This window comes from Ochlerotatus camptorhynchus, unplaced genomic scaffold, assembly GCF_037179485.1.
Source record: "Ochlerotatus camptorhynchus isolate MF236.1 unplaced genomic scaffold, CSIRO-AGI_Acam_v1.1 ptg000261l, whole genome shotgun sequence".
NCBI lineage: Eukaryota > Metazoa > Arthropoda > Insecta > Diptera > Culicidae > Ochlerotatus > Ochlerotatus camptorhynchus.
This window is the reverse complement of record NW_027040751.1, coordinates 950006-964424: the sequence shown is the minus strand read 5'-3', so window position 1 is coordinate 964424 and position 14419 is coordinate 950006. Positions and strand designations below refer to the sequence as shown.

General features: G+C 41.1%; 2 protein-coding genes across 7 annotated transcripts in view; both read left to right on the top strand.

Annotated features, from left to right (window-relative positions):
- Positions 1-14419, top strand: part of Bin1 (histone deacetylase complex subunit SAP18) — a 263399-nt gene that overhangs the window by 193859 nt on the left and 55121 nt on the right. The window lies entirely within an intron of this gene.
- pum (pumilio) overlaps positions 1-14419 on the top strand; it is a 375688-nt gene that overhangs the window by 329582 nt on the left and 31687 nt on the right. For all 6 annotated transcript variants that reach the window (XM_065226777.1, XM_065226774.1, XM_065226776.1 and 3 more), the window contains one exon: positions 6103-6456. In XM_065226777.1, the coding sequence (XP_065082849.1) occupies positions 6103-6456 (354 nt within the window). The remainder of the gene's footprint in view (positions 1-6102; positions 6457-14419) is intronic.

The following is a 14419-nucleotide window of genomic DNA, read 5'->3' as shown; positions in this document are numbered from 1 at the left end:
TTAAATTCTTCCATAGTAATTCCCATACAAATTTCAAATCATTGGCGCGACCTCTAAACCTTCATCAATCTTTACCAATTTTTGCACAGGTTCATATTTTGGGGCTATGAATCGAACTGGAGGGTGGCCCATCAGAAATTCATCACTTTTTTCAGAATGAAGCACCCTACTGTACACGGATAACTCGCTTTAAAGTCGCGATTGCTGGTTTTTATTTGTAAGTACCCATGTCTATCGGTCGCACTTTTGCTACCAAACAGTAAACTTCCACTACCGAAACGATCCGCAGGTATCTGGGCCTCGTCGGCCATTAATCAACCCTTTGCTCAAGTTATACAGCTGGCATTTTATCTCACCTTTAGCAACACACAGACACAAACACACATGACCCCATATTTCCCGCTTCACGTAACATAGAATTTGGAAAATTTCGGACAAATTTCCCCGGAAAAAAACCCTCTACCACCGACCAACGCGGTTAGCCACAAATCTCTCCATCGGTGACCGACTTTCGTGGCTTCATGTCCCCTACCCCTACTCGAACTACTAGAAGTCTACTCGTTAATACAAATTTTATTCAGGCAAAATTCCACCGTTCTCGCTTATACCCACCACTATCCTGCAGAGGAGGATCGTAAATAAGCTATTGCCAACCCCTCGTTGCGTTGGCTGTCCGCTTCTATTACTCTCAACTGCGCCGCCCGAAATGGGTTGGAGTTGAGTTAAAACGTCCGGATACTGCAGGCTGCTACAATGTCCTTTACGGTCGCGTGGAAATCTGCGTCAGTCGTAAAAAAAGGCGAGCTTGTGGTAATCAAATTTAAATTTTTATCGGTCGACAATTGTACGTTCTGCTGCTGCCGGCACAATCTCTGTATCTTGTGTGACGACGTCGGATCGGACCGGACGAAGGTGGAAGGTTTTAACGATGCACTTGTGCAATTTCAAGCTGCTACCGAAGGAACGGAAAATATTCGGATCGGAATTCATATTGCGCACGGCGGAAATCTTGTGTCTCCCTTTTTGGCCAGTCGCTGGCTATGGTTTCATCGTTTGATGATAATTAAAATTCCGACCTCTTCCACTATGCCGCCCGTACTACTAAGCTGCTGTAGAACGCTTCGGGCAGTTCTCTGAGCTCGGTGACATCCGGACCAAGGCCCACAGATGTGCGGATCCCAAAATCAAAATATAATGACCACTAGCTCAGGCTCAGCTGAAAGGTGGGACAAATGTGGAAGAGGTAAGGACGGAGATTTTTCGTCGAAGCGGAAAAGTAGACGAAATTTAATATACGGCTTTGGACGGTGGGGACAAGTGTTGCTATAAAATTTGATTGAATTTAGGACAAATCGAAATGTACAATTAAATTGTTAATGACCACCATGGGATGATGGAGATGGTAAGGAGGAAGACAAGGATTCAAAGGGAAATTGAGGACAAAGTGATGCCGAAAATGACTATAATTAGAGCAATTAAAAGTTATTTTCCGACTGGCGAGGCGCACAAATATTTTGTCACGAAGGAAAGCCTTTATGTGCTGGGGTAATCAGTGAGATCAAAATGTTGATAATTTAATTATGATTTTTTACTCGCTGTCATTCGGTCCGAGTTTAACAGCCATGGAAAACAGATTGTGTGAAATATCAATAATTCCAGACCAAGGGAATGCTTGAATCCTTTTTGATTAACCTGATAGTTATTATTATCCAACGATGTCCCAAGAATTATACGATAATGGCGTGGAAGTTTATTTTTGTAATTGTGCTCTGTATTTGAGCTGCAATTCTAGACTCTAGACCCTGGAAGTCCTTTAAATGTATTTAAAAGTCTCCTAAACATGTCTTGAAAGTATTTTAAAACTGTACTGAAACTTTTCTGTGGTCCTGTGAATGTTACCAAGAAACCCTCTGAACTTGTCCTGTATCTTCTTCCTGGAAAAGACCCAGCTTCTTGAATATAATTTTCTGTAAGTCATTGGGATTTGATCTTAAAGTATCCTCCTATAAAGATTCTGCTTTTCTTTAAGCTTATCTGGAGATTCCTAGTGAACTCCATAAACATGTCTTGGTAGTCTCTCAATTTCTTAAAGAACTCCTCTTCTATAAAGCTCTTTCAGTATGTTCTAGAATTTTTTTGGAATTGTACCTGAAATTCCCATAACTCTAAAAAGAAGTTTCTCTTGGAGGTTCACTTAAACGGAATATGTATGGCGTTTATTGGTAACCAAGCTATCCTCAGGAGCTAAATCACCTGTCACTTTAGCTTGTAACGCTGCTTTTACTTTCCTTGTCAGAAGACACAGCCCTATTTACGGAGGTCTGCCACTATCACCGTACAGTTCAATCATTCTTGTAGCAAACGAACGTTTGATAGATTATGCCTCCGCACCACCCTGCCCTGTATACTTCCGACTACAGACTTCCCCCGCCAAGTTTTGTTGTTGATTCCTTTCCAACCACATAAAAGTACAACTTTGTAGACAAAACATGAAATCAATAGCACGTTTTTCGTTGCCTTTAGAAACGCCTCAAGGCTGATAAGAATCTTTCTATGTTGTACCTTCACCGTCCATCCACCCCCAAGCTTGCACACAATCTGAAGTGTAGCACTTCCAGACGACGGCGACGACGATGCTCCTTTCCTCGGAATACACTAACTCTTAGGTCGCACAGGGACCCAGCCAAGAATCAAATCACATTATCGGTTTGTTCTACGTGACGCTGATAGGATTGATTTTGTCGCTCTTTTCCTCCGTTAGTAGCCCGTCAACCCGTCGTCGTACCATCTTGAGCAAAGGATAAATGTTGCCAGCCATCAGTGGCTCCTCGCACTACACTGCTACTGCCATTGTGTCTGCAATCGCGTCATCGCGTGCATGCTCAAGAGACCGGAAACAAGTGGAAGGCTTCAGAACCACACGACGACAACGGTGTGGTTATGGTACACGCAATGACTCCAGCTCATTCCCACTGCCACTGCTACATTCATTTTGTTTGTTGAAAGGATTTGCGGAAACCGGAGAAATCCCTTGGCCAGATTTGTGGTGTCATCTTTTGTCATCTCCTTTGGAGGGCGTGCAGATGGCGCAGTATAGTCCAACAGCCAGTGTCCGATAATAGATGGCGCTGGTGATGGTGATTCGAATGATTCGAAAGGATAACGTCGTTAGTGCCGCTTTATTTCACGCTAAATTGAATTTGACTTTTCCGCTGGCTGGGAGGTATATTCTATGGCGGCTGGGTGGCATTCGGATAGGGTTGCCATATGGTTGAAAGGTCCTACCCTGAGCGTGCAAATCAACAGTAATTGCATTTTTGAAACAAGATATTGTTTGTAAAGTAAGTCATACATGGCCAAATTTGAGCTCCGTTTGCTAAAATTCACATAAACCACGATCGTTCACAGTCTGAGTAACATTTTACTCATATATGAGTGACATTTACTCATATTTGAATCAAATTTTACTCAGTCTATGATTGATCGTGTTTTTTTTAATTTGAGTTAACGGAATTCAAATGTGAGTCAGATTTAAGGACAGTGCAAAAACCACGATTTTTTTTTTTAAATATCATGCATCTAGTTTTCCTGAGTGTGCGTTACTGTTTTGCTAGGGCTCACGGAATTACCTACCTGCAGGACCTAATATTGTTCTTATTAATTGTTTGGTAGCGTTGTCTCATGATACCGAACCATCATGTTGGGTTTGAACGGGTCCATCAAAATGGGATTAACAGTAAACGCACAATTCTGACAACATCATTACTGGTCACCGCAACGAAACATGGAACGAAGGACATCGTGAAGCCAGCTAACTAGGTCATCTGTGATACGATGCGATTCATTGACTATGAATATAATCCCAGCGGGAAATGTCTTGCCTGATGTTCCGGAACACTATCGGTGCTTCTATGGCTGTAGCTGCTCACGGGGGTAGCATTAACTGGTGATGATTCTACGACGATGGATGTGTGCCATAGTCAATTCCCTGTTTGTTGTACCAGTTAGGAATAATCAGGCAAATATTCATGAGCTTTTTGCTGTAGTTTTAACCATCAATTCGTGAAGGCAAATTAGTAATTCATACGATTTGCTTTCCAGTGTATTCTGAATCAACATTTAGGAGCTTGTTTTACTTGATGGTATCTGAATAAGATTCGAGGTAGCACAATCTTAACTATGTTCAGTTTTGTACAAACTTCATCATCTTGCATTAGACTTCATCGCAAAGGAGTGAAACTGATTTTGTAAATAATGAAATCTCGCGAATGGAAGATCACACCTACAATCAAACAACACCATCAAAAAGAGGAATGTTTCCTCTACCAGCCGGTATCCTTAGTTTGCATCAGTGAGTTTTTATTTACGAGAAAGCGGTGAATATAGTAATTGTTTACTAGAGTAATTGAATGTTGGCATCGAATTGCCTTTTTTAATTCAAATTCGCCGGGGTTCTTAAGTGTTTCCTCGGTTAAATTTTTATTTTGAACCTAGTTATATTTTTACTGGGAGCCAAATATCGCACCTGAAGAATCATTTATAATCCAGGATGTTGTCAAATTTGAATATTTCAGATAAATTTGAAATCAGTAACATGCAAGCTTCATTGTAAGTGGTTTAATATTGAATGAAATAACAATTAATTAATTTACTATGACATTGACTATATTTACATGGGAATTGAACTTCGTTACATCAACCGCCATTTTCTCAATGTCTTCTTTTTCCATATGAGACTGATATGGAATTATAGGCAGTACAGAGAAGTCGAGAAATTTTCCAAACTGAAAAATTCCTAGAACGGACCGGGGATAGAACCCAGCCATCGACTGAGCTAAGGGAGGCCGACATTAACTAATGCGGTCGCCGGAATGTTTTTAAAATAATTTTGTAATTTTTATGTTAGTTTATTTTTCGAACAAAGTTTGTTTCTCCAAATGCATTGCCTCTAGAAAATTATCTCGTGAAAGTTTTATACAAAATATGCCTTCTGGAAAAACTTTCTTGCCAGAACTGCCATTACATTTGTTGTATGAAACATATGCACAGGACGTAATAAATCCAACCTTACATTGGATGTAAGAGAAATTTGATTTGCATGTACTAATACTGACTTAATTAAAATAATACAAATTTCAAACAATACTGCAACGTGATTTTATAACTGGGTAACATGCAGAAAATATTTATTACGATGACATTGTAGTCTGCAAGTTAAATATGCAATTTATCTGAACATTTTCAATTTGTGGTTACCAATCTGCCTTAAAACGTGCATCCGAAACAAACCCTGCCTATCGTGAAGGTTTCGTTCTGGAAATTCCAATTCAATCGTCCTACATTGTATATTGATAATAAATTTGCTCAATCACACCTCTTCCATCCGGTTGGAATTTCCAATCCAAGACGGAAAATCCAGCAACTTCACAGACGCTTTTCTGTGGTTTCTCACAGAAAACTGGAGAATCAGTGCCGCGCGTCGTCGGCAAGCTAAAGGCAAATTGAAATGTTTTCAATCAGCACCACAGCAGCCACATTCCCCGGTTTTCCTCCGGATTTGAATGCAATGCAGCATGCATTGCCCCCCGTTCGAGTTCTATGCAGTCTTGGGTGGAAAGTTCTGAGTCAATCCGTAGGGAAAATGCATTCCACCCACTTGCTGTACTCAGAAGGAGAGCTGCAAAAGGCAGCACCAACTGCGGCAGTAGGTGTATTATTTCAGTAATGTAAAACGAAAACTCAGCTGGAGACTGCCCGGATAAGACAAGACGGCCGGCACAAATCTAGGGCAATGATGAAGCGATTGGCTTTCGGGCTTATTACTGAAATGACAGGCCATTGCAGTGAAACTGACGGCAATCTGCCGAATAGATGTTCCACTGGATGATGGATTACTTTTACGAACGGAAGGGATGAATTGTTTTCCTCGAATTTCCATGTTCAGCATTGGTTGATCTCCTGGCTAACGGTGATGACATGATGTAACAGAAATAAAGTTCAATGATTCGCAATGATGGTCTAATCAAATCCAATGTCGTCAAACGCAACACACAGAGTCTCGGAGCGCTTTTAATTAAAAATTAATCTTGTTTCTCTTTACAGCAACTATTCAGATCGAATCCCGGCTTAACAGCTGCCAACTCAGCGGTACAGGGTGCACCGAACGGACAGCAACTGCAACAGTCAGCCCTCTCGCTATCGGCCCAGCAGCAACAGTTTTTAGCGCAACACAATGCAGCCTATGCAGCGCAACAGGCAGCGCCCTACGTCATCAACCCGGGTCAGGACCCGTCGCCGTACATGGGGGCGCTCATCACGGCCGGTGTACCGCAGTACTACGGAGTGGCCGCAGCGCCCTGGGGAGTATATCCTGCCAATTTGATCCCCCAGCAGCAGTCACAGCCCCGAAGGCCACTAACACCCTCCCAGCAAGGTGCCGAAAATCAACCCTACCAGGTGAGAGAGCCAGATACACTATGTCGTACGACGCCACCATCACTGAGCACGTTGCTCCCCATTCTCCAAATTCCCTAAATCCCCGTCGGGTCTAGTTTTACACTTTAGCACCACCGACGTTTATCCATTTATACCAATTAAGCAATTTCAGTCACCTTCCTTTTTTTTTGCTACCTCCGCACGTTCGCTACACTCCGGTTGCATACGGCCAGAAGGGGGCCTCAGTAGAATTTAAACGTTCCATTTCCTGCCAATGTTCCTCGAACCTAAATAAAATAATCGTATTTGTGACACACAATAAGCTTTTGTCCCTGAGCGTGTAACCCGGGACAATCCATTTTCAAGCTATTTTAGTTTACTTACACTCTCTCCTTCAACCCACTCACTTTCCGCCCTACGGAGTCTGCCCAGTATCCTCCTAACCTGTCTGTCATGTTATATGCACATTTACATTTTTGTGATGTTTTCATTTATGCATAATTGAACTGTGCAATACCATTCTCGATCTCCTCCCTCACAGACCCCCCCCCCCTTCCCTTCACACATATCTTTCACAATAGAGCCCTGTGTATTATACATTTATTCAAGTTTGAGTGTACAGAAAAAGCAATTCCCCAATCCTTACCAACCTCCGTTTAACCTCTCACTCTCACCTCCGTCTCTCAGTACAGTTAAGCCTTACTCGGGCAAATGACATGTTTCTATGTTGCCCGCCCTGGCCGCATACGTTTCGCATGAATTTATAATGAAATTCCAATCCGCCCCGTGTTGTCCCACAAGGGTGTTTTGGTTTTTTTTTTATTAATGGAGTCCGGAAAAAATACTCACAATTTATACAACGCAATCCATTTGACGCGTGACATACTATACTGTCTGTCGAGGGCAGCGTTTTTCAATCGGTGGGGAATTCCAGCCATACTAGCCTTAGTGAGTGGAAGCGAACTTTTTTTTGAAACGGAGAAGGTTGAAAAACACTGGTCTAGAGCATCGTTTCTCAACGTTGCCCCACCGTGCGATAGAGCTCGCTCCACATTGCTTTCGTTTATGTGGTTCACGAACCCCAGGTTGAAAACCGATGGTCTAGAGAGTCTAGATGGACAGGCGGCGAACATTATAAACTGTGCTTGCACCTTTCGATTTCGATAGGGATTGCTACGGGGGTCATTAAAAATTAAATGCTATTTGCTTTGGTAATTGGATTTAATTGGTACTCGTGGGCTTTGATTTTTTGGTAGTTGCTTTATTTTATGTTTTATTCGGAATAATTAATAGATGCTACTTTTAAAAAATCAAAACCGCATGGCTCATTTACAAAGTTAAAAATAACGAGCATCTCGGAAAAACTGCTGGCGTTTAAACAGAGCGAAATATAGGATACATTTTATAGTCTAATACATTTTAAGAAAAGAACGAGCAGCTTTTGAAAGAAGGTAAAAAAAACCTCATTATACTTTCAAATCCTGGTTCTCAAAAGTTTTCCAGGAGCCCCCGAAATCTTGTTCTTGGGTTTTAGACTACTTTTGCGAGCGTTTTGCCGGTTCTCAACGTAGTGTTCTACATGCACTTCCACAGCTCCGGAGTGATTCAAGATTTAGACGTAAATGTATTTGTAAACAAACACGTCAATCGCCGATTTCTCGCAAACAAAGTATACCAAATGATAGAGGAATCATTCATCTTCCTGATTATGTTGCTAGTTTTAGAGATCTAGCATTAATTCGCAAAAAAATCAGCGGTTGACCGCCCAAATCTCGCATCAATCCGGATTTATTAATTAAGAGCTTTGGCAAGCATAATGATGCTCTAATCCCTGGGAACCCGATAAAATTTCCAACCCGAAAGATTTCCTCGGCCGGGTCGGGAACTTGCCGCCTCCGTCTTAGTTATACTGTGCCTTTATCGAGTGGGCTATCTGAGCTCCCGGAGTAAACATGTATAAATCTCTAAGACCTGAAAATCATTCCACCTAATGGCCATGTGTTTTTTCGGTCATACGAACGACCACCGTTGGTTAAATGGAACAGCTCGGATACAAACCCCATCCAATTCTGGAAAATATTGGAAATGTAGTGTATCCTCGTAAATTTAAGAGAAAATGCCTTCGGTGAAATGGTCCAAGCTTTAAATAGAAGTAAAGGGTGAGAATTGGTACGTTGATCCTATTTTATATGGGAGCGGGACATTTCGCCAAAGGACGTTTCGGTGAAGCTCATTTCATCAAATGGGTCATTTCGTCGAAGGTAGTTTCGCGGAATGGGTCATTTCGCCGAAGAGCAATCCATTTTCTACGGTGTTGAACTTTTCTCAAACCTCAGTAAATTTTGAAAGCAGTCTCGAACAAAGATTAAGAAGGTTCGATTTTTTCACCCTGGCAGCAATTAAAATATTTTTTTTTTTATTAATTTAATTTATTTGATAAGACTCAAACGAATTAACTTTGCAGAGCCGAGGATTCTTGGTCACTATGCAATACATCTTAAAAATATAGTCAAAAGGTACCACAGAATAAAAACTTTATCTTCCGCTATCCAAAAAGCCTCGTCCATCAGAACTGGAGTCGCTTCAATGGCAGTTACGCCATCGGGGGGCAGAGCGCTTCCATTGCAGCAATGGACGCAAAACGTGGTCAGCACTCACACACTCATCACGAAACGGTTGCTTTCCAAAGTCGACGACGCATCGACCGAAAGAACTGCTGATGAAGAACAATGTAGAAGAACCACACAATGGTTGCTGTCGATAAAACAGACGATCGCGTTGCACACATCGAGAGTGGCCTGCTTTTGTCGACAGCCGAGTGAACACTGAGCTATTCAAATGTAATGCTTCCTTCTTTGAAATATGGCCAGTTTTTTTAGTTGTACTTATTTAAGTAATTTTCAAATAATAGATATTTTTGCGAGTTGTACTGATTTCGGATTTTTTGAAATAATCAATATTTGTGATTTATAAGAATGCTTCCCTAGCAGCACACTTGTCACTGAGTAGTTGTGGTAACTTGTATGTAGCTTATTTCAGTCACAATACAGTTGCAGCAACTTTTTATGAGGGAAGTGTGTTGCTTGGGTTCCTTCTTTTAAACATGCCGGGGGGGCGACCCCGGCGTAGTGGTTAGCATCCATACCTCTCACGCCAAAGTCACGAGGTCAAATCTCAACAAGTCACGAATGACCCAAGAGCGTTAAAGTGACTATAATTTAAAAAAAATAATAAATAAATAAATAAACATCAGCAGTTCTTTCGAGTTGTAAAATTCGGCTAAATTACCCATTCGGCGAAATGAACCATTCGGTGAAATGTTCTTTGACGAACCGTCCTTCAGCGAAATGACACAGCCCCATTTTATATGAAATGTTATCAGTTTGCTTGAAAATTTGTAAAGTCTTCTAGATCTGTGCTTCTCAATTATGCTCTTTCAAAATACTGGAGATTCAAAGGTTCGGTTGATTTCTTTTCTCCACAAATTTTCCAAGTCCTAGAGATTCTCTATGTGCCATTAAATTTTCATAGTTTTAGAAAGCACAAACTAATTGGAAATATTTGCACGTCCTCTGAATTCAATAAATCATTTAAGCGTTGAAATTTACCATGTCTTAGACATTTTCTTAGATCCATAATTTTTTCAATACATTACAATTTTCCAAGCGTTGAAGTACATTTGCAAGTCACAGAAAATGTTCAAGTTCACAATTGTTTTCAGAAAAATTAACTAATGATCATTCGTACTAGCCTTCAGTGTATTGCTCGAACAGCATATTGAACCATAGCACATTCAAAAAATTTCGAAGGGAAATTTACTTCAGTGTGTGAATTAAAAAAAAAATGTTTTCGGCGCCTCGTTTGAAATTATAAAAAAAAAACAGTCATAATTAAATTCCTGCTGCCATTTTTCATAAAATAACGACAGTGAAATAATGCGTTGAAAAAACTAGGGATGAATTTGAAACTATAATTTTTTATAAAATGCGCCAAAGTTAATTGTACTAATCTCAAGATTCCCGAGGTTGATAGATCTGTAAATGTAAGACATTGCTAGCTTCTCCGCAGCAAACAAGCAGTTTCAGCTTCACAAAAATATTAAAATTTGGCTTCTGAAAATAACGAGTATATCAAGAAAATTGACTCTAAAAGATTAACCTTAATCGATTTAACACATCTTCAATTTTATCTTTCTGGATACTATTTAAATCGATTTTTCAAGTTTTCTGTGTCATTCAATGATAGCTGTATAATTCCATAAACTATCGAGGGGTGCTGAGATTGTGTACATTGAAAATGTAATGATGATTATCTGTAAGTAGTTACAAACCCTTTGTAAATATTATGTTAAGTAGTACGATTTTTAACACAGGCGTAGCTATCGCTTAATAGATGTGGGGTTATTTCCATGTGATAAAACATGCGAAATATCGCGTAAATCGACAATTTAGTATGCGACTTGCCTCGAATATACTACATTAACAATATAGTTCACTCTTTTGTTTTTCCGGAGACCCGATTATCAGCCAAAAAGTGCGCCTTTGCGTTAGAAAAGGTAACTAATGTATTATGTCTGAGGTTAGACCTATTAATTTTTGTTTGACTCGTACATTTGAAGCTTTTCTATTGATACTACAGTTTTAGAGCTTGTAGAACTTGCGTACAGATTTACTATAAAGCCGGCTTAACCTATTTATTATGGCTTTTGAAGTTATCTTCTGAGTTTTGCGGACAGGACAAATAAATCTAGTAAGAACTCGTTTACTAGAGCGCTACTTCGTCGTAATCGCCCATTTCCCTTCTATCGATCAGAAAATATCGATAATTTCAATGATTTCACCATGCACAAATCAATAATAGGTTTTTTTTCCGATGCGTTAGTTCATTAGCTAAAGGGTGATACGGTCAAAATTTGGTCAATATCAACTTGACGTATTTCTTTCAATTTTGCATTTAAAAAACCTGAACACCCCTCATTTTGAAGGTGTGTGTGTATAGAATGTTGCTCCTATTTTGATTTTGGAATTCACTCTTCAGTTGTCAAAATGCCGTCCAAGCAAGAAGAGCAGCGTATCAAAATTTTGCTCGCGCATCGCGAAAATCCGAGCTACTCGCACGCAAAGTTGGAAAAATCGCTAAAAGTTGCCAAATCAACCGTTACAAATGTAATTAAAGTGTTTGGGGAACGTTTGTCGACAGCCAGGAAGTCTGGATCGGGGGGAAATCGAAAACCGGAAGCCGCTGAGACGACAAAGAGAGTTGCCGGTAGTTTCAAGCGAAACCCTAACCTCTCTCTCCGAGATGCCGCAAATAAGCTGGGTGTATCGTCTACAATCGTGCATCTAGCCAAAAAACGAGCCGGACTATTGACTTAAAAGAAGGTAGTGACTCCAAATCGCGATGATAAACAAAATACGACGGCCAAAGCGCGATCCCGGAGGCTGTACACGACGATGCTGACGAAGTTTGACTGCGTGGTAATGGACGACGAAACCTACGTCAAAGCCGACTACAAGCAGCTTCCGGGACAGGAGTTTTATACGGCAAAAGGAAGGGGAAAGGTAGCAGATGTTTTCAAGCACATGAAACTGTCAAAGTTCGCAAAGAAATATCTGGTTTGGCAAGCCATCTGTACGTGTGGCTTGAAAAGCAGCATTTTCATAGCTTCCGGGACTGTCAACCAAGAAATTTACGTGAAAGAGTGTTTGAATAAACGTCTGCTGCCTTTCCTGAAGAAACACGGTTGTTCCGTACTGTTTTGGCCGGATTTGGCATCTTGCCATTACGGTAAAAAGGCCATGGAGTGGTACGCCGCCAACAACGTGCAGGTGGTTCCCAAGGACAAGAACCCTCCCAACACGCCAGAGCTCCGCCCAATTGAGAAATACTGGGCTATTGTCAAGCGGAACCTAAAGAAGACCAAAAAAACTGCTAAGGGCGAGCAGCAGTTCAAGGCAAACTGGCTTTCTGCGGCGAAGAAGATGGACAAGGTGGCTGTACAAAATCTGATGGCAGGGGTCAAGCGTAAGGCCCGGCAATTCGGATTTGGAAAAGCGGAAGCCTAACTGAATATTTTACCTGAATTTTATACTAATTGAACTTGAAAAAGAAATTTAATTTGATTTTTTAAATAAACGATTTCACCGATTTACACGCGTTTTCCCTTGACCAAATTTTGACCGTATCACCCTTTACAAAATACATCCTATTAGAGCGCATTGTATGCATATTTTTACGCTTATTGTTCACAAAACAAAACAAGCGCTGCTAGCGAATCCCCTTTTTCTACGTATATCCGTAGGACGAAGAAAATCTAATGGCGTTTCAATGCGTTAGGACGGAATTGAAACACGTAGGACGAATTTTGAATCAAGAAGCAGTATTAGATTTTAAACAATATCACAACAATTTGTGACTCTGAATAAAATTAGAAGTCATTTTTGACAGAAATATTCCATTTTTTGTTCACACCCGTTAAAAAAAAAAGAGAGGTGAATCGCGGGTTGTGCTTAGTATTAAGGACGGAAATTAGATCTTAAATCCTATAGGCTACCTGTGAACCAACTTTCAAGACCAGATTTAAAGCCATATTCATACTCGAATCGGTTGAAAAATACACTTAATCTTCTAGTTTACTCGATATCTATCCATTGAAGGCAATATTTTGATAATTGTTTATTTTTTGAGAGTTGGTGCACAGGTAGATTGAGGTTAAGGAAACGCCACTACCTATAGCTGAATTTGTTTTTGAAAACTCATAAATTCTACTGAACGCGGGCCTGTTCACCTTCTGAGCAGAACCCTCCTCCAGATGCTTCGATATCGTTCCAGATATCGAAATTTGAATATGACCTACAATTAGAGCCGAAACTTCATCGTGAAAGCACCCAATTAACCCTCGGATAGCTTTCAATTTGCAGCACCTAAATTAACAGCTAGGTGGCGCTTGGAACACCGCGCCAGACAGTTTGGTCTTATGAGAAAAGTTTCTAAATCATATGCTAATTAAGCGTCAACTATTCATAACTGCAATTTTCCGCTAAAGCCATATCGCACCTCGTTCTAGTTCTATCTCAGTTTTCTTCTGGTGGGATTTCACCATCAACAGTGCACTGCACCACCACCTCGCGTTGTTGGATTTGCTGGATGTTAGTAGACCAAAGCAACTTTTGGCTTGAAATTGCTTCCAATTAGCGCACGCTTCTTTACTTGATGTGGTGCTGTGGTGTGTCTATTAACCGCGACTCGGCTGTTTAAGTGGTTACAAATGCAACAAGTTCCGCGTACGCGTGTGATGGTCGTACCACGAGAACACCCGACGCACGGTCCGCTCGCAGTACATTGACCGTGTCCGCGACACGAGACCCATCCTGATTGCATCGTCTGCGAAAAACGTACAGAGCTTACTTTCATGAATGCCCTACCCTACCCCATAACGAGAGTTAGCAACATAGGTAATTAACAACTTCCATAGCTGCTGCTTCTGTAATGACCTCTATTCCGTCGTCCAATACTCGTCGTCGTCATAACATTAACTGGAAGCAACCCGTGGCTCTGGACGTCGTCGGAACCATGTAGATAATGCAGGTCAGAGCATATGTTTTGCACGGCAGGAAAGGTTATGACCGTGACAGTGCCAGTCTTCTCAGTTGCTCATGAGCATTTCATGTGGTGTAACCTGTCGAGTAGACTGGTTGGTAAACATAAATGTAAACGTTTTCATACCACTGAAATGTTTCAATTGATCCAGCCAACACTGGTTTTTGAACCAGTCTGCTCTCGAACCAAGAATATAGATACTGCGTGTTGAACGAGCTGGCTGGCTGTACGGCGAAACAACACTCCAACTAGCTCAGTGACCGCTTAATGCGCACGCCACACCATGTGGCTGCCAGTAGCAAGAACGACCGAACCACCACCACAGCACAGCTGTAGGTTCGTAGTTGTTTTCCCTTATCGACCCTCTAGAGCCTTTGGTGTGGGT